Here is a 27,179-nt window from a genome sequence, read left to right as displayed (position 1 = left end):
CTGTGGACCTAAATCGAGACCGAAAATGCTTATCAGTCTATCAGGAAGACTTTCTTGACTTTTAAGCCAACACTACTTTATGATAGAATGAAGTCTTACGGTCATCATTATATAATGTTTTTATTATATTTTCATGTATAATTTTTTTTAATGTGTTTTAAACTTTTTAAAATAATGAATTGTTTGTAAAATTTTAAACATATTAATATGAAATAATTGTTAATATCTCATTTATTAATATTATTAGCACATCTTTTATTTATCTTAAACATATTAATATTTTGGCTTAAATTAAACATATTAATAACTATCTCATTTATTAAACATATTAACATTTGGCTTAAATTAATATACCTCTAATATAGGATATCTTGATAATACTCTAAATTATATATATATCAATTTATAAAATTAATTTTAATATTTTACAAATATTAATAATTTTGAGAGATATATTTATACTCATAAAATTAATAAATACTTTAACTTATATATTAAAAACATAAACAATTTATTGTATATAAAATAATGTCAATTTTTTTTTTGAATCAAAAAATAATGTCAATTTAACATTGATTAAATCACATGCAATAAAATATTCTTAATACTATAAAATATAAACAATAATTTAATTTAAATTAAAATAAAAAAAAAACTAAAATTGATAAACTAAACCCTAAATCCCTTAACTAATTACATATCTTCTCAAAACTCAAACTGCGACGCACTGCCGCCCGCTCCCTTCCTATTTCTCTATCAGACTGTTCTCTGCCGCTACATCTGGTCCAGTCGTCGCCTCCCGACAATCCCTCTGGTCCAGCCATCGCCTCCTGCCGCTCGTCCTGGTCCAGCCGTCGCCTCCGCTGTTCGTCCATTTTGTAACCCTGCAACGTCCTTTGTCCCTGCGTCTGGTTCAGCCTTCGCCTCCTGTCGCTCCCTCTGGTCCAGTCGTCCCCTCCTGCTCCCTTTCTCTCCGCCGCTCCGTTTGGTTCAGCCGTCGCCACTCGTCTAGTCGTTACCTCTGCTGCTCGTATTACACTCTCAACATCCCCAGCAGGTTTTAATTGCTTTATTTCAGATTTCTGTTTTCTAAAATTTGTATGTAGTGTGAACATCCTGAGTAGGATAAGAGTACACATTTAGCTAAAATTTTTCTAAGATCTTCGTTTTCATTCTGGTGTTTATTAGTAAATTCATTTTAAATTTGAGTGCATGTATAAATTTGTCTTTGTGAATTTTGAGTGTATTTCTAAGATCTGTGTTTTATGTATTTATGTGTATGCGTAAATTTGATTTTTATGTATAAATTTGTGTTTGTGAATTTTGTGTGTATTTCTCAGATCTATATTTTAGATTTGTTTTGTGCATAAATCTATTGTAAATTTGTGTTTGATTTATGAAATTTGCCTGTATTTTTTGTATTTGTGAACTTTAGAGTTAATCGGGTTTGGGTAGTATCTGGGTAATGCTAAACGGGTTTGGGAGGGATATGGATACTGTAATTTTATTTGTAAACAGGTTTGGGACGGATTTGGTAGTATATTTATAAATGGTTTCGGGTTTCCTTAACCAAAATTTTTCGGGTACCCTACCTGGCACCATCTCTACTCTTTGGGTATTTGACCTGAAAAGCTATTTTGTGATTAACATTTCAGCAAAATTACATAGCTTTAATAGGACTTGGTCAGGTTTGGATAGTATGCATCTAATCATAAATAGGTTTGGGACGGATACTGGTAGTGAACCTAATTTCTAAATGGGTTTGGGTATTGTATTTATAAATGGGTTCGGGTTTGGGTGCCCTCAATTTTGTGGATATCCTACCTGGTATCATCCGTAGGCCCTTGCCCCTTCTCTCAGTCTGTCAACAGCCAATCCTTCATACTAGCATGTTCAGTCTTCTGCAAGTTTTTTAATTCATTTTCTGGTAGCAATGTATGAGTGTTAGTGTTTTCTGAGGATGTAAATTTCTCTTGCTGCATTTTTTTGTTTGTCTTATTTATGAAAATTTATTTATTGTTTGAAGTGATTATAGACTATTATTGAGTTCTTGTCTCATTCTTATTGTATGCATGATGCCTTTTTACCCCTCTTTTTTCTTTTTTTATTTCATGGTTTTTTTTGGTTTCTTATTCAGGTCCTTCTTGGCTGTTTATTTATTTGTTTAAAAAAAAAACAATGTTTCTGGTTTGCTGTTTTCTGGTGTTTATAGCCCAAGTAATTGTTTTTATTCTGGGTTTCTATTAATTTTTGATTGCATTTCACCGAGTCTGTTCTGTTGGACTTTGAGGATTAGTTCTTTTTCTTGTTTAATATGTATTTTTACTTTTTTTTTCCTTGGATTTGTGAATGGTGAATTTTATTCTTTTTAACTCTTTTCACAATGTTGCTATTCCAAATGTTTAGCATTGTATTTTTGTATAATTATATACACTTTTAATTGTGGCCTCTGGTTACCGAGGAGGTAAGTCAATTGGTAAAGCTACAAGTAATTGCAGGTGGGTGTTATGGGTTAATTGCCAAATCCTTTAAATGGGAATTGCTCTGTGTTTGATTTAGAATTTATATGACATCAAAATATTGAATTATGTGCTTATATTTTGCTTCAGTGCTTATTATGTTCAATATATTTATTTATTTTTCTTTCGAATGCTGTTTCAGTGTTTATAAAATTTATGATTTTACATTTGATCTTACTGAGCTCTTGATGACTAACAACGCAATTTTGATAGTAGTTAAGTTTTAAAATATTGTGACTGTTGCATAAATACCTAATAAGTGTTCTTACAAATATTGTTTCTAGTAAATGAAATGTCACCTATGTTTAGCTCTGTAAAATGTTTTGTTGAAAATGCAGTTTCTAACAAAATGAAGAAAGGAATTCACCCACAGAGGCAGTGGATATCTTACGTGACCCAGAGTGGAAGGTTGATGCACATTATGATGACAAAAATTCACCATGTTGGTAAAGTCTACCACTTCAGGGCAAGGCGACAGATGGCTGAAAGTTTAGGACAGATTGCCAAGTTTAAACGTCGCTATGGACAGGAAGATGATGAAGACACTACCAAATAATTCATTGCAATAACGAAAGTGAATGTCGTTGGTTTTTCTCGTGCATTTAAATGTCACAGAGACAGTCCCAGTGAATCATTTGAATTGTAATGAACTTTATTGTCTAATGTAGACTTGATTTTATAGAGCAATTCAACTTCTGGGAGTTCATATTATGGTTATTTCACCGCCCAATTAAAACTATTACAGGTTGCTTTGTTCAATTGACTTAATTTGAGAACTTGCGAAATGCAAAGCTTTGAAGCCAACTGTGTCGTATGGACTTTGTGTCCCAGTTGCAATGATTATGTGGTAGTTTCAGATCTCTCATTTTGTGAATTTATATCTGTTTCTTTTTAGGACTTCAAACTTGAAATTATTTTATTTGTGATTTATTTTTGGATGCTTCATGTTTTTTATTTTATTTCGTAAACGTCTTTGTAATGGTCTTTTGTCCATCTGTGGAGGTATTGATGTCTTGTAGGTTCATTACGAATAGCAACTCGATTAAATAAAAGGACAGCTATGATATAAAAGGATTCTCTCAAGTTCGTGCATACTAATCTAGCTTTATCTCTCTCTAACTTTAATGGGAGAGTTCTCCCTTTTTTTTTTCTTTTTTTTTTCTTTTTCCTTTTAACATTTTCCTATGAGGCTTCATCTCCCCTCCTGCTACTGGTTCTAGTTCTAGTTTGCATTTTATCCCTTCGAGCGGGAGGCGACCACTCCCCTTGCCTCCGAAATGTGGACTTCTCCCTCTCTACTTTGAGCAGGTTTTGTTTGTTTGTAGATTTGTGTGTATTGTTGAGGGTTCTTCCTTATAATTTAATATGCTATGATTTGTGTGTATTGCTGGGAGTTCTTCCTTATAATCTAATATGCTATGATTTATGAGTTATTGTGGTTGCATATGGTGTTGTTGTCTTTGGCGGCAGTCTGAAAAGAACTATTTCTAGAATTTTTTTTCTCAAATCAGTGTTGCGGATTGCATCGACTTTTCTAGCTGACATTCACAAGCAGAAACCAAAATAAGAAGAGTTAGTCATTGCTATCTTCGCCAATAAGGTTCCCTACTATTAAATCCGAAATTGATTGCATGCAAACGGATCAGAATTGTCTTTCTAAATAAATCTTCTTACTATAGGAAAAAAAAAAAAAAAAGACTTAAAGAGGGCAACGAAATCAGATAGCGAGCAAGCATAGGTTTAGATATTTCTTAAATCTGCAACAAAAACGTAAGCTCGCAAGAAATGAACACGAACAATAAAGCTCGCTTGCATAGCGAAAAAAATAAATCTAAAATTTTTTGAGTGGAACAAACAACTATTGGTTACTCAAGCAACTAAGAAAGGAAGAGGATGTCCCCATTTCTCTCCACTAGATGAGACGGAAGGAATCGTTTAATGACAAGTAAAAGGGAACGCATTTCTAGAAAATAAAAAGGACCGATAAAAACTTTTCTCTAGTTAAACTAGAGAGGGAGAGCTAAATAACAAATCTAATTAATCAATAGACTTATTCCTAGAGTAGTTGGGGTTTGTGATATGATCCAATTTCCTTAGGTCTACTCAGTTTAGAGCTACACATTTAGAAAGATCTACAACTGTTGAATTCCTTCTCGGTACTTCCTTCGTATCACTTGTGAAGTTATGCATGGAATGCCATGAAGATGATGAACATAAAGCAAATAGTTAAAAGTAACAGATTCCCTCCCATGTTGCCAAACCTCCCTTCAAGCTTTTTTACACACAAAGAATATAAATTTTTGTGAGTGCTTACTGTATCAGATCCGATCACTTGATTGAATCAGTCCGATGGAAACAGAACTAGTGTTCCACTCACTTTTCTTTTCTTTTCTTTTCTTTTCTTTCTTTTTTAATTTTTAACTTTCTGATTAAATTAATTTATAATTTATAATATAATTATTGAAATTTAACAAAATCTATAATTAGTCTCTACTAATTTAATTATTCTATTAACAAAATAATTAATTATTTTTATAAAATTTACTGTTAGATTATAATAATATAATATTTCAAATTTCATTTTTTTATAATAGTTTAATCTCTCTAATTTTAATAATTTGTAATACCTTAGTCTTTTATATTTTTAATTTCCGTAATAGTTTAATTCATTTAATTTGAGTTAGACTTTTCAAGATTATTTATAATTTTAAATAAAAATTTATTTTATTAACAAAATAAAAATTTCAAAATTAAATTGTTTATTATTAAAAAGGTAACAACTAAATTGTAAATTTTGTTAAATTTTAAGAATTATGTTATATAAGTTATCCAATTAATTTTTATAATTATTTTTACTTTAATTGAACTAGTGAACTCATCGGCTGATCAGTCTAATTTAAAAAATATCTTTTATATAGTAATATAATAAGATAATTTTTTTAATTAGAGTTTTAGATCTCTTACCAATTGTGTGACGTAATTTAATTATTTTATAAAAAAATTTAAATAAATTTTTATAAAATTATATAAGATATTTACTTTTTTAAATAAAAAATTATTAAAAAATTAATTAAAATAATTTTGTTTAAATTCTTAATTTCAAAAGGAATTATAAGTTTGGAACTCTAGAAAATATTGAAATTATACATCTCATTCATCAATGTATTAATGAAAACTTCTATCAAATAACAAGTATCATCCCAACAAAATAACTTACAAATTTGCTATAATAATTAAAATGAAATTTCATGTTATTTACATAAAAATTGAAAAAAAATTATATTATAAAATGATGTTCATATATTTTACTTAAATCGGTGTATTATTTACAAATTATCAAAAAAATTATGATTTGATATTATTTTTTAAAAGATATTCTTGATTCTTTTCTATTGTAGCACTCTAATTAGAATAATCTTTCTATTTTTTTTTCGGAATATTTTTAACATTATTTTTTTATTTTTTATTTTTTTTATACGTTACAGTCGTTTATTTATTTATTTTGTTTTTTCATAAGATTACTTGATTGTTATAAATAAATTTAAAATAAAAAAATTAATTAATGAATTTTTTCATAATATAAAAATTAAATAATATTTTTTTAAAAAAAATTATGGTAATAGATAAACTGAAAAAAAAAAAAGTTGAATTAAAATTTAGATTTTTGCTTAACCAATGCAAATATTATTGCATTTTAGGATGAGCCCAAATGGGCTAATAACAGTAATACACAAAACAATAAAGTTGAGCAATCCAAGTCTACTGCCAAAAGCTCAGCACAGTCAGCCCATATCTGTATCACGTCTCTACTCAAACTAGAAAAGAAGAACGACAGCAAGAACCACTAGCCATCAATCTCAACACCGCATGCCTCAAAACAAAATCAAAGAAAGCGCAATGCATAGAGGATACAAAACACACCCACAATCACACACAGAACGAGATCACAAACCCAACAAAAACCTATCAAACAACTCTGTTGATATCAATCCACCGCCAAAGTGCCATGCAAAGAGAAACTAGCCACAGCTGGAAAGAAACTTGGTCCATAGCACTTAGAGTCCAAAATAGCCATGAAGCAACCATTAAAACTATAATATAGTTTAATCACGTTATGTTCTGAGATCAAGTGTTCTGAGATAAGTGATGTATAACCGTTACTCTATTATAGTACCACTTATTTTTATTGTATAAGTTCTTATCAATTCTTATCAGAAACTATTTAATTTTCTTCCGACGCACGTGTTAGTAGAGTCATGGTGTATCCGGTCCTACTCTCCTATCTCCTCTCTTATTTCTCATCACATCTCATGAGCTAAACTCTATTAAATTTTAGATTTATTTTTTTCTTTAGAATTTAATATATTTAAATACTAAAAATCCGACGATTATTAACATTAAAGTTTAGTGACCATCGCTATTTCTGAATACAATCAATAGAGAAGAATAGATCTCGAGCACAATAAGAAAATATCAATATAAAATTAGCTTCACCAAGAAAATTCAAATATGAAAAAGACTAAATTAAAATAAAATTTATCTACTACATAGGGAGAAAAAAATATACTCATTTCTGTTTATTTCATCTTTTAGCTTACTTACTAATATTTGAAAAGAAAAATAAAATTTTGAGATGTTTTAATAAATTTATAAAATTGTAAAAACAAATTTATTAATAATGAGGTACAGCATTCACATGTTATAAATTTAGTTTGTATTTAGTTGAATAATAATAATAATAATAATAATAATAATTTATTACCTGTAGCTTGTAATTCAGACAGTCAGACAAACAATTAACAATTCCTCACTCGATGCAACATTCAGAAATTGACACGTGCACATACCCTATTGACCGTTACCGCGTCACTTTCAGGCAACTGGAAACTTGAATAACCATGTCTCCGTCTTTCCAAATCCTGAATTGATGACTGCAACGTACTCGCAATTCTTGGACTCTCAATCACCAGAGCTGAGTTTTTTTTTTGTTTTGTTTTGCGTAAGCGAAAATGACGGTTACTACTGAGATCAGCGATGAAGATCATGCGGTCGAGCTAATCGTGAGAGACGCATCGGCATCATCGCCTGATGGTAGTGCTGAAGATGGAGCAGGCGGCGGCTCCAGCTCCGGTTCTGGCTCTGAGGAAATGACTTCTCTTTTGAACCCGTCCGAGAAGCCCAAGATCAATATCTTTTCCGTTGCTTACTCTCGTAGAAAACCTAGAGTAATAAACCCTAACTCTATCATTCCATTTCTTATCGGTTTTTTGTGATATATTTATGTTAATTAACGATTAGGATTGATTAGCTTATTTTGAATTTTTATCTTTAAGGCTTTTTTTTAATTTAATGAACAAAGCGGATTAGCTCAGCCCCATCTGAACATATGAAGATTAGAAAGGAAGGGAATTTGAATTTTACGTAAAATTAGCAATTTATTATTTTTCTATTGTTCGCTTGGAACAAAAATCAAAAAATGGACACGATCCAACTTCATAATTCATAATAGGGAATAAGAAGAAGGAAATATTAAATTGATATTATCACAAAGGAGCAGAAAATTAATGGTACAACAAGTAGTAATTGAATTATTGAGCTTAGAAGCGATAACTGCTTATTATATATGCACTGCTTTGTGCTTACTCGATTATTGGACTTAAATTTGATTATTGGGACTGATCATCTCTTTTAGTTATAGTTTGAAATATGAAGGCGCAAGAAGGAAAGGTTAAATTGATAATATCAGAATGGAACAGATAATGAACGGTTGAACTGGTAGTGATTGAATTAGTGAGCTTGGACGCAGTAACTGATTATTATAATGTGTTGCTTTGTCCTTACTCAACTAGTATTAGCTTAAGTTTTATTATTTGGACTGATTTTCTCTTTTGATTATAGTTTGAAAAATACAAAAGCATGGTGAGAACTAGAGGAGTGAATATGGTTAATGTGCCTTAATTTACAGGAGCAAGTGGCAAGATTACCTGATACAGAGACATCCCCAATAATACAGTTCATTATCTGGATATGGGGTGGATCCAGATACTCAGGCATATTGTGCATGGCCTTATCATCAATGATCTACTTTGCAATGGAAGTTCTTTCTGATTCTTTCTCTGGTAAGTAGGTTTTATATACTGTCATGATTGAGCATAAATCTTGAAAGCATGCTATAAACTTTCATTTTGCTACCAATCTGATACAACTCTTTCAAATGAGTTCACAGTTCTCTTTTCTAAGTCAGCCTTACATGTGCTGATTTAAGTTAATCTACCTTGGCTAAGATTGGAGTGAGAATGGCTCTCATTTGAAAGATAACTATGTAGGGTAGGTTTATAGCAAGCTTTCTTTCATTTGTTAGAATAATTTGCTTCCTCCATTAATCCTGCCCCTTTTCCTTCAATTAGGCAATTAAGGCAGATTATTTGAAGAATAGGGGCCTAACCATGTTGCGAATCCTAGAGATGTCTTGTTCTAAGATGCTTGGTCTAGTTATAGGCATATGATAAGCAATCCACCCAAGGAACATTGATAGGGGATTTGACTCTCTCTAGATATATCTTCCTAAAAGAAGCAGTGATCTTCTTCTGTTTCTTTATAAACACCATTATCATACTGTCAATGCTGGGTAAAATTGTGGATTATGGGCTTGTCTGGAGATCTTATTTCTATCATTGAATCTTTAAGTTCTGAACTTCATGTCTATTTTTCCTTCTTTAAATTCTTGCAGAAAGCTGGCCTGAAATATTCTCGATTCCCTTCTTTAAATTATGATCTTGGACTACATATATGTGCAACTTTTACTTGTGCTTCATTAAGAAATTTTTCAATATTTTGGACTGTGGCCATTGGCATCATCTTTTCATCGCAGTCCATTAGTTCAACTTGATGGCTAATATTGTTGTTTTCAACTACTTATCTAAAGTTTTAAGGACCACTGGCTCCCTCAGATTGCAGACAACCTTGAAAATTTTTTTAATACCCATTAGATTTTAATAAAAATTCCACATTGTAGGGTTGAATGAAACAATCTCCAAATTCCAATTTCTAATGTGTTTATGGCGCACGCACGAGTGTGCATCAAATTGTGAACTCTTGATTGGGTATATTAGTATTTTTTTTTATGATTTATGACTTCAAAAATGAGTTCCAAGTTATCTAAACTTTATCTTTGCTTAACAAAAGATAATAAAGCAATTCATAATTGCACTTTGTTTATCTCCTCCTCAAGGTTTTTTTTTGGCGGAGGAGAGAATGGGGGAGGGAGGCGGTTGGTAAATCTTTTAAGTAATTTTAGAATACAATCATGTGTTGCCTTGTCTTGATGTTTCTCGATTAATTTTTTATTAGAACTAGCTGTTACTTTTATGAAGTTACAGTTTATGCTTTTTTTAAATAATAATTTGTAATGGCAGCTCAGTCAATCCCTTTGTTTGAGACTGCATTTACAAGATGTACAATAGTATTGATATTATCGTATGCATGGTTGAGGAGGAGTGGACAACCATTATTTGGAGCAGCAAGTGCTAGGAAACTTCTGTTTTGGAGAGCCTTAACGGGATATCTCTCATTGTTGAGTTTTATTTATTGGTAAGTTCAACTTGGTGCATTTACTCCTGCATATAGTTACAACTTTTTTCATTTGTCATCTGCTTCTATCATATTAAATTGGGTGGGTGAGGGTCAGAAGGGATGCAGATAGATGGGGTATACAAACTGAGCTAATTTATTGATCATGTAGACAATGTTCTCTATTCCTTAGTTGGAAAATATTTCAGAATACTCATTTTTTCCCTGTGAAGATGTGTTGCATCTTGACAGGATCCCATGATCATAGATTCATCTGCAATCTTGCAATTCTGCATTAAGCAATGCAATATTGCAGAGATATAGTGTGACTTGCTGCAGGCTAATCTCTAGTTGTTAGAGTGTAATTTTGAAAATGTTAAGGGCTGGTGTGGTTTTACAGTTTTGTGTGAGCTAATCAATTGAGGGCTTGACCACTGAATATAGATATTATAAAGATCAGTTCACATTTTCAGTTCTGATGCGCTCTTTATATGGCATCTGATATTTTGATTGCTTGTGGACTGCTTCTCACTTGTTGCACTGCCTCGTTTCTAAAAATTTTCCCTTGGGTTTACAGACTTTAGTCCTTGGAACTTTGACTAACTAGCAAAATCTATAATAACTAGTAGTTGGCCTTTTACTTCCCCCTTTCAGCATTCAGAGGTTACCCTTGTCTCAGGCTATTGTGTTAAACTTCACAACTCCAGTCATGGCTTCAATAGTGGCAAGGATCATGTTGCATGAAAAGTTAAAAATTGCAGATATTGGAGGTATTCAGCATTCTTCTTTTTACTCCCTTCCTTTTTGTTTTTGGTTCTTCTCTTTTTTCTCCGTATATTAGGTGGGTTAGAAAATGGGGGGGGTTTTCCTTCCCAACCCTGCCTCGTTTCTTCTTGCTTTTGATTAAATGCTAAAGTGGCATTTGCTGGGTGGGAGCTGATTACTTTGCTAACTACCAGTAATTTTCCAGGGCTTGCTTGCAGTTTCTTTGGCGTGATCTTCATTTATAGACAGATACTTAGAACACAAGGTAGAGAAGTGAGTTAACAAAGTCTTCTATCCTGTGATGAGAATGTTTGCTTCAGAATATCAGCAATTGAAAAAATTTCAATGTCCGTTCTTTCTTTTTTTCTACAATAAAAATTATAGTGGTCTCCTTCCCACGTTAGTTTTTTTCGTGCCCTATTCATAGGTTTGTACCTATATCATTTTATGCAAATGCTACTTTTACTCTTTCTGCACTAAAGCAAATATAGGACAATCAATTTTCAAGTGAATTATAAACTTTCTTTGCTCTTCCTCTCTCTTGATGAGCCTCATCTGTTTACTGTTTTCAACTAATTCAATTTCTCTACTTTTGGACCCCATGGAAAAGTCTGATGCTGAAAGAAGAAGAAAATGTTGGAGCAAATTATTTCCATGAATCCTGAGGTTTCTCAGGTTATTGTGGCACCTAGTCAATCTTTTGAAGCTAGTGAATTACATTACTTGCTGGGACCTTGGACACAAAATACAAATAGATATATTGTATAGGGCCTCTTATGGACTTGTAAACATTATTCATATATATGCTTTTTGCATTTTTGTATGTATGCAATCTCTTGGCCTTTTTATGTAGCTTTGTGTATACAAAATTCCTTCTCATCTGTATGCTTCCACAGACCTTCCACCCTTTCTGTTCTGTGCTCTCTTTACCCTCACATATGGCCAAACATCCATTTTCATATATAACTTTTCTTTACTACCTAGTTTACTTGTCATATTTTGACAGGGGGGTGGACTAGAGGTGGGGAAACAAACAATACAACTGCCAAGGGAAGCCAACATATATATGCCGTATTGGTTGGTTTATTCTCAGCAATAACTGGTGGAATCAGCTTCTGCCTTATAAAGGCTGGAGCAAAGGCATCTGATCAACCTGTGTAAGATTTCCACCTGGTTTTGGTGGATCTAAAATAAGATTTACTTAATCACTGTGCTTACATATGCATGACACTATTGGCTTTTTTGTATCCTTAAGCAACTTAAGTTTTAATTTGGATTGTTAAACAGTTGGTCATCAGAATTAGCTTTATTTTCATGTGCATCTATTGTCCTTATCTTCTGTAATATCTTAAAGCTTTAACTATGCACTTTGTTATTTTTTTCAGGGTCACTGTCTTTTCATTTGGCTTACTCTCTAGCCCTGCTGCAGGAATCTGTACATTTGCTTTTGAGGTAGTCTCCAAGGAATTGTTAATATACATGCTTTAGCATAATTCTAAATCTTACAAGTTCCTCTAGATTTTTGTCTGTGATGCATCAATATTTAAAATCATGTAGTTGATTTGATCTTAACTTTTATGATAAGCTTAGAGTTCTAAAATCTGAATTTTATGTTATTGGTATCCGGCCATTACATATTTAAGGTAAACATTTGTTTCCTTGTAAAGTATTTGGTAATTGCTCAATTTCTCTCTAATAGCTGAATAAGGAGATGGGATGAGCTGACTTGAGAGAGTGGTGTGACTGAGATGCTGATTTGAGAATAGGAATTTGGAAGCAAAAAGGTTACCTAGTTAGGTAGTCACATAGAGAGAAATACTCATAATTGAGGCATTCCAAAAATTAAAAACATGAATTCTTCCTTTTTCTCTCTTCTTCTATACCTTATATCCTTTCTTTCTCCATTTCCTCCCTATTAGCTATTCTTTTCTGTGATTGAGAATCCTGCTCTATAGCATGAGCATCAAATATTTATCTTCAATTTACACATTCGCCATTCACCTGAGAATGAAGATTCTTTGCAAGTGAGAAGTTTGCATTTCATGGACATGCATTCTGCCTTTACTGGATTCCCTCTTAACGACATACAATCCATTCCAGGTGTCCTTCTCTACAATTTTCTGCCTTGCTGACATGTGATTGTTTCTTCCTTGTGCCTATTCTGTTATATACTTTCAGAGGCCTTGGTCTTTAGCCCTGTTGACCAATATAGAGTTCCTAATTAGGAAGATTAAAATCTTTGGGATCCTAATTAAGCTTGATTTAAGGGATTTTATTACTTTAAATATTCCTAATTTAGATTGATTCTTTATATATAAATACTCAAACCTTGTAAAGATCAATTAAAATTTGAATAGAATAAAAAATTCCTCCCAAAATTTTTGATGATATCAAAGCTTTTTTCTTGATTTTAGAGTTTAAATTCAATTTTTCTCTTAGAGTTTCTAAAACTCTAAATCTACCTTTTTGGTTACTACCCTATCTAGGAATCCTTTTTCATCTCACCGCCGCCACCAGCAGAGTCGCTGGACTGTCACCGGCCAACCGTTCAGCTCCGACACCAGCCAGCCGTCCAGCTCCGACGCCGGAAAGCCACGCATGTGAGGCTCATGTACCCTCGCAAGATTCTGCGTCTTTTCCACGCATTGGCGTGTGTGACGTTTTTCGGTGATCTTTTTCGACGGTGATCCTTTTCGGTAGATTTCAAGTCGCGCCTTTGACCTGTGTGGACCCGTGACTTGGTTCACTTTTTTCCGGTGTGGGAGACGTTTTCCGGTGATTTTTCCAGCAGAGATCTTTTACGGCAGACTCGCCTTCAAGTCGCGCTTCTAATTTGTCGGACCCGTGCCTTTTTCGCCGGTGAACAATAATTTTTTTTTTCAGAAACAATAATTTTCCACTGTTTTTGATAGAAAATGGTGGATTTTTTCTTGAAATGGCAGTGACTTGTGTGGGTAATGTAAGGACTTCTGATAATACTTTTGTTTTGTCTCTTGATTCTGCTCTATAAATTATTGATTCTGGCGCAAATAGACATATGATGGGCTCTTCTGAAAGCTTCCTTAATTATCTTCCATGTCTACAAAATGACACTGTCAGAATCGCAGATAGTTCTTCCACTCATATCTGGAACCGGTTCTATTGTTTGTACTCCAAATATCAAGCTATCCTCTGTTCTTCATATTCTTTGTTTCCTTATTAATCTTTTATCTATTAGTGCTCTCACCAAAGCACTTAAATTTTTTCTTGACCATTGTGTTATTCAGGACTTCAAACTAGGAAGAGAATTGATAATGGTAGACTACAAATGCCTTATATATGTTGGAAGGGTTTGAATTCACCTCGGGCTCTTTTTGAAAGAAATCAAGTTATCAATCAGGAAATCATATAGTGGTATCGACGGTTAGGACACCCATCCTTTTTTGTTTTAGAGAAAATTTATCCTGATTTATTTTGCAAGGCTTAATGTGGTTCTTTAGTTTGTGAGTATACTAAGCATACAAGAATCTCTTATCCCTCCAGTAACAATAAGAGTATGATCCTTTTGTGACCATCCATTCTGACGTTTAAGGACCTACTCAAACGGTCTCACTATCTGGTAATCGTTGGTTTGTTCCTTTTATTGATTGTTGCACTCGCATGATTTGGGTTTATTTGATAAAGACAAAAAGTGATGTTTTTTGCTTTCAATCTTTTCACAAGATGATTTGTACTCAATTTGATGCTAAAATAAAAATTTTGAGAACTGATAATAGTACAGAGTACATGGATGACCGTTTTTCTGCTTATCTGGAGTTTAATGGAATACTGCATCAAACTAGTTGTCCTTACACTAGTGTCCAAAATGGTATTGCTGAAAGAAAAAATAGACACCTGTTGGAAGTAGCTCGATCTTTCCTTTTCACCATGAACCTTCCAAAAACCTATTGGGGAGATGCGGTTTTAGCTGCAACTTATCTCATTAATAGAATACCTCTCAAAACTCTTGCCTTTAAAACCCTTCAGAGGTGGTACAAGGGAAAAATGCTTATATTATTCCATCAAAGGTGTTTGGATGCACGTGTTTTGTTCATACTAGGATAGGTGGGAAGCTCGATCCGAGGGCCATTAAATGTCCGTTTGTTGGGTACTCTCCCACATAGAAGGGTTACAAGCATTACCACCCTCCATCTAGAAAATATTTTGTCAGTATAGATGTTACATTTAGAGAGACTGAATCTTACTTTAGTACTACCACATCACTTCTTCAGGGAGAGGACAATGAGAGAGAAGAGATGATTCATAGTCCTATAACTCTAGAACGTTTTACTCTAGAGGATACTACTATACAGGAGACTATTGGTGATCAGGAGACTATTATATAGGGGGAGACTATTGGTAATCCAATTAGGCGTTTGAATAAAACATATTTAAGGAGATACTCAAGAAGAGACAAAACAAAAGCAGAAAAAGCCATTGTGCAGCCTACTAATTGTCATGAATCTTCCTCTTCTCCATCTGGTGAGTCATCCCTAAGCCTTGAGTCCTTTGATGATCTAAATAAACCAATTGCTCAAAGAAAAGGAGTTAGATATTGTACAAAGCACTCTATTCCTAACTTTTTCTCTTATGATTCTTTGTCTCTATCCCATAGAGTCTTTGCCTTGTCTATTTCCTTTGTGTCTATTCGACAGGATTGAAAGAAAACTCTTGCAGATCCTAAATGGAAGGAAGCAATGATGGAAGAGATGAAAGTACTGGTAAAAAAGGAGACCTAGGAGCTTGTCACTCTCCCACCTGGAAAGAAACTTGTTGGCTGCAAATGGGTGTTGACTGTGAAACACAAAGCAGATGGATCAATTGAAAGATTCAAGACTAAACTAGTGGCCAAGGGATACACTCAAACCTGTGGAGTGGATTACCAGGAGACATTTTTCCCTGTTGCCAAAATGAACTCAATCAGAGTATTACTATCTTGTGCTGTTAACCTTGACTGGGATCTTCAACAATTTGATGTGAAAAATGCATTCCTCCACGGAGACTTGGAGGGAGAGGTATATATGGAAATAACTTCTGAATTTGCTTATGAAAAAACATAAGTAAAGGTGCGCAGGCTAAAGAAGGCTTTATATGGGTTGAAGCAATCACCCAGAGATTGGTTTGATCAATTCAGTAGAGCTATGATTTCCTTTGGTTATCAAGAGAGCAATGCTGACCATACCTTATTTATCAGACATCATAAGGGTAAAATTACTTTTTTTATAGTCTATGTTGATGATATAGTAATGACAGGAGATGACGCTGAAGAGATGACTCGGCTGAAAAAACCTTTGGCTCAAGAGTTTGAAATTAAAGATCTAGGAAAACTGCAATATTTCCTAGGAATCGAGGTTGTCAAGTCAAAGAAAGGAATTTTTATTTTTCAGAGAAAATATATTTTGGATCTTTTAGAAGAAACTGGTATGTTAGGTTGCAAACCAGCAGAAACTCTCATTGAGAGTAATCGCAAGCTACAAGGATTGGTGAATCAGTGGATAGAGGCAGATATCAGAGGTTGGTAGACAAACTGATTTATCTTTTGCATACTCGATCAGACATAGTATATGCAGTCAACTTAGTCAGTCAGTTTATACATAATCCTCGTGAGTCTCATATGCAAGCTGTTTTTCACATTTTGTGATGCTTGAAGTCTGCTCTTGAAAAAAATCTCATATTCTCTAAACATGGTCATTTTCGCATACATTCATTCACAGATGCATATTGGGTTGGATCCTTGATGATAGAAGGTTGACTAGTAGTTACTGTACACTTGTAGGAGGAAACCTTGTCACTTGGAGAAGCAAAAAATAAAGTATTGTTGCTCGATCAAATGCTGAAGCAGAATATAGAGTAATGGCACAAGGTGTTTGTGAACTTATATGGTTGCGGAGATTGTTGGAGGAATTGGAATGGACAAACTTCTGTTATACTGTGACAACAAAGCTACCATCAGTATAACTCACAATCCGGTTCAACATGACCGAATCAAGCATATAGAGATTGATCGACACTTCATTAAAGAGAAGTTAATAAATGGTGTCTTGAGGTTAGATCATGAGACTTCCGATGAATAACTAGCTGATGTGTTTACCAAAGGGATCAACAACAAAATCTATCATACCTTAATTTGCAAGTTGGACATGTGTGATATTTATGCACCAACTTGAGGGGGAGTGTTGACCGACATAGAGTTCCTAATTAGGAGAATTCAAATCTTTGGGATTCTAATTAGACTTTTGATTTAAGGGATTTTATTCTTATTGTAAATATTCTTATTGTAAATATTCTTAATTTAGGTTGATTCTTTATATATAAATACTCAAATCTTGTAAAGATCAATTAAAATTGAAATAGAATAAAAAATTCATCCTAAAATTCTTCAGGCCTATTATTTATGGAATGTTGCCACGTGTTCTTGATTCCATCAACTTGAAGAATTTACCGAATTGGTTCATTTGCTGATTTATGTTGTATTTAGCCAAACTGTCTTAATACTCTTATCAGCTTATTCTCACCGACTGCCACTTCTGAATTCCTATGAAATCAATGCTCCTTGTTTGATTTTTATTGTTTTTCCTCACATCAATTTTGGTATCCTCATCTCTAACCCAACCAAGCCTAAGCAAAATTTAGCAAAGAATGATACGTTGTTCGGCATGACTATAAGGTCATCCAGGAGTAAGACAATTCTCTATTGCTGTGCATGTCACTACATTTTTTTGCGTCAATGCCTAACCATGAATTGGGAGTGATAATGCGGAAAGGTACACAAATTCAAGTAATTTTTATTGTCATATGTATATTATTAATAGATTGAATACTACCTTGAAATCAGGGAGCAAAATCATCCCTAGTGAAGAGATTTGTAAATGGACTATCAAAGCATCAAATTTAACTTTCTACTCCCAAGGTTCAAATACAAACTAATCCACTATCCCCCATATTAAAAGGTCGAAAATCATCAAATCCAAGTATCAGTGCAAGTCCACCAATTTGTATTATGCAGGCACAGCTCTATTTTCCAATAGATTAGCCTTTAAAAAATTCATTCTATATTAACAAAAATCGTTGCCATTGAGGTGGAAATATGACAGGACAGAAATGTAATAACAAGGCTAGAATAGATATAAACTTTAAATATCCTTTAATATACAAAGAAAATAATATTAGTTTAATAAGAGGATCCATTTGCTCATCAATAATGCATGCATGCTAACCATCACAATAACCTCTTGATTCTTGTCACTTTTACCTTCCTAAAATTGCATTCATTCCTTACTACGTCCAATCTTATATTCACACATCCAGCTTAGCATTCTTAATTTTATCATGCAATTTTTATGAACATTTTTTTTACCATCCAACACACTTACCAATTGTTACATTTGGTCAAAAGTAGTCCTATAAAACTTCTTTCAATGTAGATGGTATTTTGTAATCACATAGGATTCATGTTGCATTTCTCCACTTCAATCATGTGGTTGACATCTTCCTTAATTTCATCTATCCCTTTGTACAATAGAGCCCAAGTATTTGAAATATGTGCTTTGTGGCACCTTTGTGCTATTGAGTCTTACCCTCACTTCTTAGACTTTCCTTCAAATACCTAAATTTAATGAAAAAAATGTAATGAAATTAAATAAATAAAATTAGAAATATTATAAACAAACTACAAATAACATTTTATATTAGATGTTATGGATGCTAGATAGACCAAATCCATTTTTCAACATAGTCCAAATATTGAAGAAGTCTCAAGAATCAATTAATCTTAATTATGTTCATATTAAGATAAACTTTTTGATCATTGTCAATCTTTATTATTATTTATATTAGGATAAGCTTTTTGGTTATTATCAATTACTTTAGGACTACTGTATAACCTTCATTACATGTATGGGGTTAATTCATAAGTAATAAAACAAGTAGATAAATTAAAAAATTTGAGATTTAACGCACTCTCATTAACGAGTTAGGTTTAAGAGTTTCCTCCAAGGAGCTTCTTCTTTGTATTGACCTGTGAAGCTATACATGACCTGAGAATTTATCAAATTGGTATCAAAGCCAATCATTATGGGAGATTTGGCAAACTCAAGTGAGAAAATAAAATCCTCACTTTGTGAATTGCAAGTACAAAATGAGACTAGATTGGTTCATGTAAAAGCCAGGTTGGAAGCTAGAATCTCTCAATTTGAGTCTTAGATGGAGAAATCAAGTGCAAAATCTCTCAACTACAAATTTTTTTGTAATCCTGATGACAATTGCAATAAAGACTCAAACAAGTGTTGGTGGCAGCAGTAGTGTTTCATATAGCAGCATTCGAATTGAAGATATAACTGACACTCTGGTGGGACCAAGGAAGAAGACTGTCAACCAGAGAGAAGTGGTGATTGGAAGACAACTTCTTGGTTTACTGCACAATTTTCAATAGTTCCTTATGAGATTATGAAGGGGTCATCTGGCAAGAATGTGACCAATATGTTGAATTCCAAATTAAGAAGTATTGCTTCATTCATTAGAAAGCTCACCAGATAAGAAATGGAAAAAGAAGAGCCAAAGGTCTTTCTTAAAATTGCAACGAACTGTATCATGTCAGTTCATCAATTTAAGCAACTGTGTTGGTTAGAAGTGGAGCAGGAGGATCAAAGGATGACGATAAAAGATGATGCCCAAAAGGGACATGCTATATCACTTTAGCCAAGCCTATCTAGAATTTGAGTGGAGGACAAGCTCCATCCCCAAAGGGGAGTGATGTTTTGAATGTTGAATAAACCAAATTTATTCTTCAGAAGAAGTCTTTGAGAATCAATTAATTTTTATTATTGTTCAGATTAGGTTAAACTTTCTTTTATATTTAGATTAGGATAAACTTTCTGGTTATTATCAAGTACTGTAGGACCTTTAATTTGTTAGAAATTCTTATATTATTATATAGCCTTCATGACGTATCTGGGGTTAACTCATGGGTAATAAAGCAAGGAGATTAATTACAAAAATATTTGAGATGTGAAACTCTCTCATTAACAAGTTTGGAATGTTCAGAGCTTCCTCCAACGAGTTTCTTCCCTTTCCATCATTCTATGACGCAATCCCTGATCTAGAAACTCAATGTCAAACCTCTTAATTCTAAGAAACTTTATCGTCAACTTTGTGGCTTGGAAGTTGGAAGTACATTTCTCATGCCAAACAAATAAGTGATTTCAATTATAGCAGTTCCTTAAGATGCCTCGCAAAACTGTTTGCATGGAATTTCTTCTATCCCATCTCAAATGTGATCTGAAAATCTCTCTTTTTTTTTAACCTTGAATGATCGTCATAACTTTTATGTTCACTAATATCAGTTAAATAATGAACTAGACTAGCTTGTATATGAATATATTGGTTTGCCTCCACTCCTATGCTTGCGTATGGCTGCCAAATGTTGGTTGTAACCCTTGGCTGAAGCTTGAGAGAATTGTGTATAGCAATTAATTGTGATATTTTGTTTAGGGTGTATCCAATTCACCATGGTAATGGAATATGAATGGGCATAAATATCCAGACTTTATATTCCAATTTCAATTTTGTGTAACTATATATAATTTAATAGTAATTGTAATGACTATTCGGCTAGATTCCGTTTCCACATCCAAGATACCCAAGTGTTAATTATAAAAAACTTTGATTCCTTCTGTACCCAATATAAGAACTGAACCATATTTTAGGAATTGCTTCTATTTCCATTCCTAGAGTAAACCAAACATGCCTTAAATGTTTTAATGTCCTAACCATTGAGAGTTAGGAATCATTACTTTTCATCAGTTTGTGTTTATTATGTGGTTTGCAGATATTTCCACCTGAATTCATGAGAGTCTGTAAATATTATAATTAAGATATGAATCATTTGCTTCCTTGTTTACCAAACGTAATTGCGTTCTAAACATACCCTGGATATTTGCAGTTCCTAACCGTTTGGAGTTGGAAATCATTATTTGTCATCAACTTGTCTGTTTTTTATTTGGTTTGCAGATATTTTCTATCTTTAACTGAGATTAGTACTTTTGTATTGCAGGAATTTGTGCTGCCAGATTTCTATTCATTCACTCTTATGCTTATACTGGGTGTTCTGGCCTTCTTTGTGGAGGTGCTAGTTTAAACTATAATGTTTCTTGGTTCATATAGGTGCTACTTTCTTGTGCAGTAATGTTTACGTGACAACCATTTCAAAATGCTATTTGGTCACTTATAAATTTATGACTATTCTTTAGCACTGTATGGCTTCTAAACTTAGTTGCTATGCTCCAGGTGTTTTTAGCCCGAGGATTTCAGCTTGAAAAGACCAGCAGAGCTGCAAATGTCCAGTATATTGAGGTACTATTTTGTTCTGCCTTTCCCTATTCTCTCTCTCGGCATGCAAGTTCCATTAGGATCTGGAACTATGTTCCCATTTATGTTCTTTAGATCATAATAATCCACATTGACGACTACCCTTTTCCACTCTGCTTAACACTGAACAGTTACCAAACAGCAAAGAGGCCAAATTTGCCTCTAAACTACATAGCAAGGGCTAAAAGTACCAAATTTCATTTTTTTATCTAAATTTGTCCCTGAACTATTATTAAAAGGCTAAATAAATCCAAATAAAATCAAATAGGCTACGCAGAGCGTAACTCACACTTTAAAACCGTGGCAAATGATGATTTTATTTAATCTTTTAATGATAGTTTGGGGGTAAATTTAAACCCAAAGTTAAAATTTGGTATATTTGGCCCTCGTTGTATAGTTCAGGGGTAAATTGGCCTTTTAGCCGTTACCAAACTACCTGTCTAAGAATTGCAGCCCTCCTAGTAAATTGTGATCAACAGAATATGAGTATGTAATTTTGATATGAAAAAATTGATCAATTCTGAGAATGCTGGGAGATAAGAAATGTCATAATTCCTAGATATCAGTGTAGGGTTGCTTTTATGCATTAATAAGAATTATCATCAATAAATATAGTGTTATCTTGTACTTAATATATAATTTGTTGCCTTTATTTCAGGTTGCCGTGTCACAATTTTGGTTAATGGTCTCTTCGAGGATATCTTCCTCATTTGGTGGTATTGTTGGATGTTTACTCATCTTAATTTCAGTATGCTGTACCATATACTTTGGACCTGACAAAGAGATGGAATGACACAGGAGATGATGTAATCAACCTTTTTGTTTTTTTGGAAATCTTTATTTATGATGTTATACTCAAAAACTATCATGTTCCCTTCTCAGGTTGAGATTTTGGGCATGACCACAATTATATGCAGACCATAATTTTGATGAGTTTTAATACAATGTCATCATTTGAAGTTAGTTATACAAGTAATTGGAAAAACTAAAAATTCTATTCTGGAGGAATGGAGTAAAGTAAGGTTTATGGCTTTTTAATATATGGTTTTATAAGATAAAATTTTTCATGATTTTTAAATTTTAATAAATTTTTATTATTTGAGAGAAAGAGAGTTTTTAAGATATTTGTTTTCATGAGAACCCGGTGGATTGGAGGTTTTTAAGCCTACTTTAAAAAATTATTCTTTCTTAAAAGGTTTTAAACTTTGAAAATCCTCCTATTAATAATGCAGAATACTTCACAAAGTTGGCTTCGGCAACATATCTTACCAGAGAAATAATCATCAGCTCGATAGATATCCTTTCACGTTTCAACTGCTGCTTTTTTTTAATTTTTTTATAAATGTGGTTAATTTTAATTTTATGAAATTTAAAAATTATTGTACTTGAAATAATTATAAAAAAATAAAATAAAATATTTACAAACTATACTGCAGTGAAAAAATATGGATAATTTTATTTTTAAAAATTAAAAAATAAAAATAAAATAAAAATAAAAAATAATTAATATTATATTTAAAATAATCGAAAAATTAAAAAAGAAAAGATAAAATTAAAATTAAAATATATAATTAAATCTAAATGATTATTTATGATTAATCAATAAAAAAATTATAAAAATTAAATAAAATATTTAAACTAATCGAATATAATTATTTAATCAAATTTATTAATTTGAATTGAATTGCATTAGTTAAATATAATAGATTTATCGGATACCCTACTAAAAACTAATTTCTCTTTGTTTCTTTTAATAGATTTTCATATTGAAATGCATTTTCAATTTTAGCTAAAATTTTTATTGTCTCTCCAAAATTGTTACATTCTGAGTGGTGATCACAGTGAAAGCAGCGCTATCTTTCTTTTTTAAATAATAATATATAAATTAATTATTATAATCCTATTTTATTTTTAAAAAATCTTTTAAACATCTCTTACTATTTAATAAAATTTAATATTAAAAAAATTAATTAAATAAATTATATTTTTTAATATTTATAAAAAATAAAATAGATAAAAATTATGAAATGAAGAAAATATTAATTAATTGTATACGTACATTCAATTAAAAAAATTATTAAAATTATGATCATGCTTGGTGTAAAAAAAAGAATAGGTTTTAAATCTTTTCAAATGTTAAAAATAGCAAGAATCAGTGAGGCTGTAAAGGGGAGAAGAGATTCTTATCTTCAGATTGAGAGGTCTGAAACTGAAAGTGACGTTAGAATCTGGATGTCAACTTTGTAGGAAGAATGTTCGTGCCAACTACATACGCACGTGCAACCTCATCCATATTTTACCATTTTACCCTTTCCCACCATATTTATTCACGATGTCGCCACACCTCTTATGATTTAATCTTTTGATGGGGGTACTATATGGTCTTATAGTCTAATAAATATAATAAACTAGTATTTTAATTTTAAAAATATATTAAAATATTTTTAAAATTTTAAAAAATTTATTAAATTACTTTTTTATTAATTTTAACTGTTAGATATTTTATTAATATAAAAAAATTTTAATTTTATAAAAATATCTACTAATTAATTTTTTTTAAAATTAAGAATATTTTAAATTTAATTTTAATTATTTTTAATTTTAAATTTATTTTGGTACTTTTTCATACATCATAAAAATTATTTTAATATAATTTTAAATGATAAATAAAAATTTCAATATTAAATAAGAAAGATAATTATTTAATTAAATTATTTGATTTGTCACCATATTTCCAATAATTATTAAAAGTTTTAAAATTTATTTTATTCAAAAATTAAAAAAAAAAACTATCTGTTATAGTTTCCTATACAATTTTCAATTCATGGCAATTCAATTTCTATTAAAAAAAATTAGGAAGAGATGAGACAGAATTTATAATTCAATAAAAATTTTATTTCCTTTTTAATTAAAAAAAAAAAACATAACATAAGGTAAGCTAATAGAAGTTAGGGTTTACCATAGTGACTGCTTGAAAAGTCAAAACCCTAAATAATTGCATATTAAAAAAATTGAATTGTTTATAATTAATAAAAATAATTTTAAAAATTAAAAATATGCACCCACAAATTTAATTTAATGATAAGTATATATGAATAAATTTGATTATATATTATTAAAATTAATTAATTAAATTTTATTTATTTATATTGATAATTGTTGTATTTGATTAATTCATAAATTAGTTTTAATAATATTTTAATTAAGATTACTAATCTATTCATGTGGTCCTTTTCGAATTACACGTGCTTTCTTACTTAAAATATTTGATTTTATATTTAATAACTAACAAAAAAAAATTCACTTTATATGATTGAAACTTGAAAGTGTAGAATATTCGTGAATTTGATAAATTGCCACTGATTTGAACCTTCAAAGAAATATGGGGTTGAGTGGCTATTTGGTAGTTGTGAGAGATTATTAGGGGTAAATTTGGATTTGTGAAACTGATTTTGGAAGGAAGTTGGGATGAAAGGGTAAATTACTGCATTTTTTATTTTCAAAGATATTGGAAATTCATTATTTAAAGAAAAAAAGAGCGACAAGCTTCCTCAGAGAGAGCTCCTCTGTTATTGCATTCTGTATGTCCACCGCCTATGCTCATGAGATTTGCATCAAGTTAAAAATATTATAATATAAAAAAATTAATATTTAATAAATTTTAATTTAATTTTAACTTTCATAAAAATAGTAGTATGAATTTAGTAGATAGTTTTAATTTTTTAACTTTTATTATAATACTATTAATTTAGGTGTATTCGATAACACTATAATTAAAAATTATATTTTGATTTTTATTATTTATTTCTTAATTTTTTTAAAAAAAGCTATTTGTATAAAATAAATCTATAAATTTTTATATAAAAATAAGTAATAAATTATTTTTTTAAATATGATATTTAATAGTAAAATAAAAATAAAAATAATTTTATAAATTTATTCTTATTTTATAAATAGTCGTACATAAAAATAAATAATAAATTATTTTTACAAAATATAAAATATTATAATAAGGAAATTTGATCTCAGTAGTATGGATAAATAAATTAATTAATTATTTAATTTTAAAATATATTAAAATTATATTAAGATTTTTAAAAAGTCTTTTAATTTATTCATATGTTTAATTTTAATAGTTAAATATTGTAAAAAAAAATTTAAATATATTTAGTATAAAAAAATTAATCGATAGATATTTTTACAAATTGAAAATATAATTAATAAGTTTTGATATTATAGAAATTAAATAATATAATATTAATGTCCAAAACTAATAATATTTTTTAAAATTTTAAAATATTGAGTTTAAAAAAATAATTTTATTAATTATATTATATCTTCAAAATTAAAAAATATTTTTTCTTTAAAAAAGATATATATATATATATATATATATATATATATATATATATATTTAATTGATGGAAATAAAATTTTAAAATTATTAATTATAAATTAATAAAAGTTGAATAGAAAAAATAATTATTTGATAAAATCAATAGCAAGAAAATTAATATTTTGTAGTTTTCAATTTTGAATTTTTGGATTTCAAAAAAATTAGTAATAATGAAAAAAATGTAATACTAACAATCGAATTTCCTCCAAAAGAAAATCGAATTTCGTCCAAAAAAATCGAATAAGTGACAAGTAAAACACGAAAGACAGTAAACTACAAACCCGTAAAATTTCTGTTTTTTAATTTTATTATTTACTTCTTAAAATTATTTTTTAAAAAATGTTTTCTATTATTTGTATTAAAATAAGTTCATAAATTTTTATTTTTAATAAAATATTTATTTAAAATAGAATATTTGATAATAAAATAAAGATATACATAATTTTATAAATGATTACATACAAAATAATACTAAATTATTTTTATAAAATATATGATATTATAATAGAAAAATTACTATAGTATAAAAAAATTTATTAATTAATTTTTATTTTTTAAAAATATATCATTGATTAAGTGTTATAAAAATAAAAAATTATAATAGAAAATCTCATTAATTAGACAAGTAATTTTAAAAAATATATTTAAAAAAGTCATTAAAAATTTAAAATGTAACAGCCCGGAAATCCGGACCGCTACCGGCGCTAGGATCCAGATCGGCATAAGGCCGCCGGGAACCGTAGCAAGCCTGACATAACCTGTAATCCTGTTTAATCCCATACATGATCAACAATACTCATAAACCTGTAAACATTCTCATATAACAACCAAGTTCAACCTGTACATAAACATAAACATAACATAAACCTCCACTGGAGCCCTCATCAAAATGCTCCAATGGGGTATCTCATCATACATAAGCTTGGTTGAAACATAACCTCATATCTCATATCATAAAGACCATGTACATACAAGTGGGATTAACAATCTGCATTGGTCAAGCACAACTCTATCCTCAATATTCAAATTACATAACATAACTTAAAACACTTTTACATTACATCATAATACAATTGTCATGTCCACAATCTAACTATTACATAAACATATCTTCCATGCTCTGGCTAACCTCCTGATCTACCCTGCACCTGCACATCTGGGGTTAGGGGAGAGGGGTGAGCTATAAAGCCCAGTGAGCAGAATAGAGAAAACATATATTAAATATTTCATGCTTCCATGAAATGCAACACATCACAAACATATCACATAAGGATGGTATTGTCACCTATAGTCCTCAACATAGTCCAATCGTGCCAGGGGCGTAGAATGGGCCTCACTGGTCTTTTTCTTACATACATAACATAACATAACATTCCAATATGCCAGGGGCGTAGAATGGACCTCACTGGTCTTTCTCTTAACATAGTCCAGGGGCGTAGAATGGGCCTCACTGGCAATCCATACCGTATCATCATCATATCATACCATAGGAGGACTAGAGGATCATCCAATAGCCAATCCGCATCCACATCATATTATGCAATGCA

At 31.0% G+C, this 27,179-nt stretch overlaps 2 protein-coding genes across 4 annotated transcripts; both read left to right on the top strand.

The window, feature by feature from the left end:
- The first annotated feature begins 702 nt into the window (after nucleotides 1-702).
- LOC110627760 lies at nucleotides 703-3,323 on the top strand. Its single transcript, XM_021774122.2, has 3 exons — nucleotides 703-906; nucleotides 972-1,057; nucleotides 2,858-3,323. Exon 3 carries the CDS (start codon nucleotides 2,869-2,871, stop codon nucleotides 3,073-3,075), a length of 207 nt encoding a protein of 68 aa, XP_021629814.1. The 5' UTR covers nucleotides 703-906; nucleotides 972-1,057; nucleotides 2,858-2,868; the 3' UTR covers nucleotides 3,076-3,323.
- Nucleotides 3,324-7,338: 4,015 nt separating this feature from the next.
- On the top strand, nucleotides 7,339-22,176 carry LOC110628714. 3 transcript variants are annotated; one of them, XM_021775508.2, is made up of 10 exons: nucleotides 7,343-7,744; nucleotides 8,485-8,638; nucleotides 9,935-10,109; nucleotides 10,743-10,858; nucleotides 11,059-11,118; nucleotides 11,860-12,010; nucleotides 12,239-12,305; nucleotides 20,923-20,994; nucleotides 21,156-21,221; nucleotides 21,895-22,176. In XM_021775508.2, the coding sequence occupies exons 1-10, from the start codon at nucleotides 7,529-7,531 to the stop codon at nucleotides 22,027-22,029; spliced, it is 1,212 nt and encodes a 403-aa protein (XP_021631200.1). In that variant the 5' UTR covers nucleotides 7,343-7,528; the 3' UTR covers nucleotides 22,030-22,176. The 3 variants fall into 3 exon arrangements, with proteins under 3 accessions (XP_043804738.1, XP_043804739.1, XP_021631200.1); XM_043948803.1 differs by lacking the exon at nucleotides 20,923-20,994 and having other exon boundaries at nucleotides 7,339-7,744; XM_043948804.1 differs by lacking the exons at nucleotides 20,923-20,994; nucleotides 21,156-21,221; nucleotides 21,895-22,176 and adding an exon at nucleotides 16,648-20,916 and having other exon boundaries at nucleotides 7,339-7,744.
- The last annotated feature ends 5,003 nt before the right edge of the window (nucleotides 22,177-27,179 follow it).

Source organism: Manihot esculenta, chromosome 12, assembly GCF_001659605.2.
Source record: "Manihot esculenta cultivar AM560-2 chromosome 12, M.esculenta_v8, whole genome shotgun sequence".
Classification (NCBI taxonomy): domain Eukaryota; kingdom Viridiplantae; phylum Streptophyta; class Magnoliopsida; order Malpighiales; family Euphorbiaceae; genus Manihot; species Manihot esculenta.
This window is presented reverse-complemented; position numbering and strand designations above follow the sequence as displayed.

Excerpts from the sequence above, each read along its gene's own strand:
- LOC110627760 (XM_021774122.2), top strand. The coding sequence starts at position 2,869 with ATGAAGAAAGGAATTCACCCACAGAGGCAGTGGATATCTTACGTGACC.
- LOC110628714 (XM_021775508.2), top strand. The coding sequence starts at position 7,529 with ATGACGGTTACTACTGAGATCAGCGATGAAGATCATGCGGTCGAGCTA. Across the intron at positions 10,859-11,058 it reads AAAAATTGCAGATATTGGAG|GGCTTGCTTGCAGTTTCTTT; the intron begins GTATTCAGCATT and ends GTAATTTTCCAG. Across the intron at positions 20,995-21,155 it reads TTCTGGCCTTCTTTGTGGAG|GTGTTTTTAGCCCGAGGATT; the intron begins GTGCTAGTTTAA and ends GCTATGCTCCAG.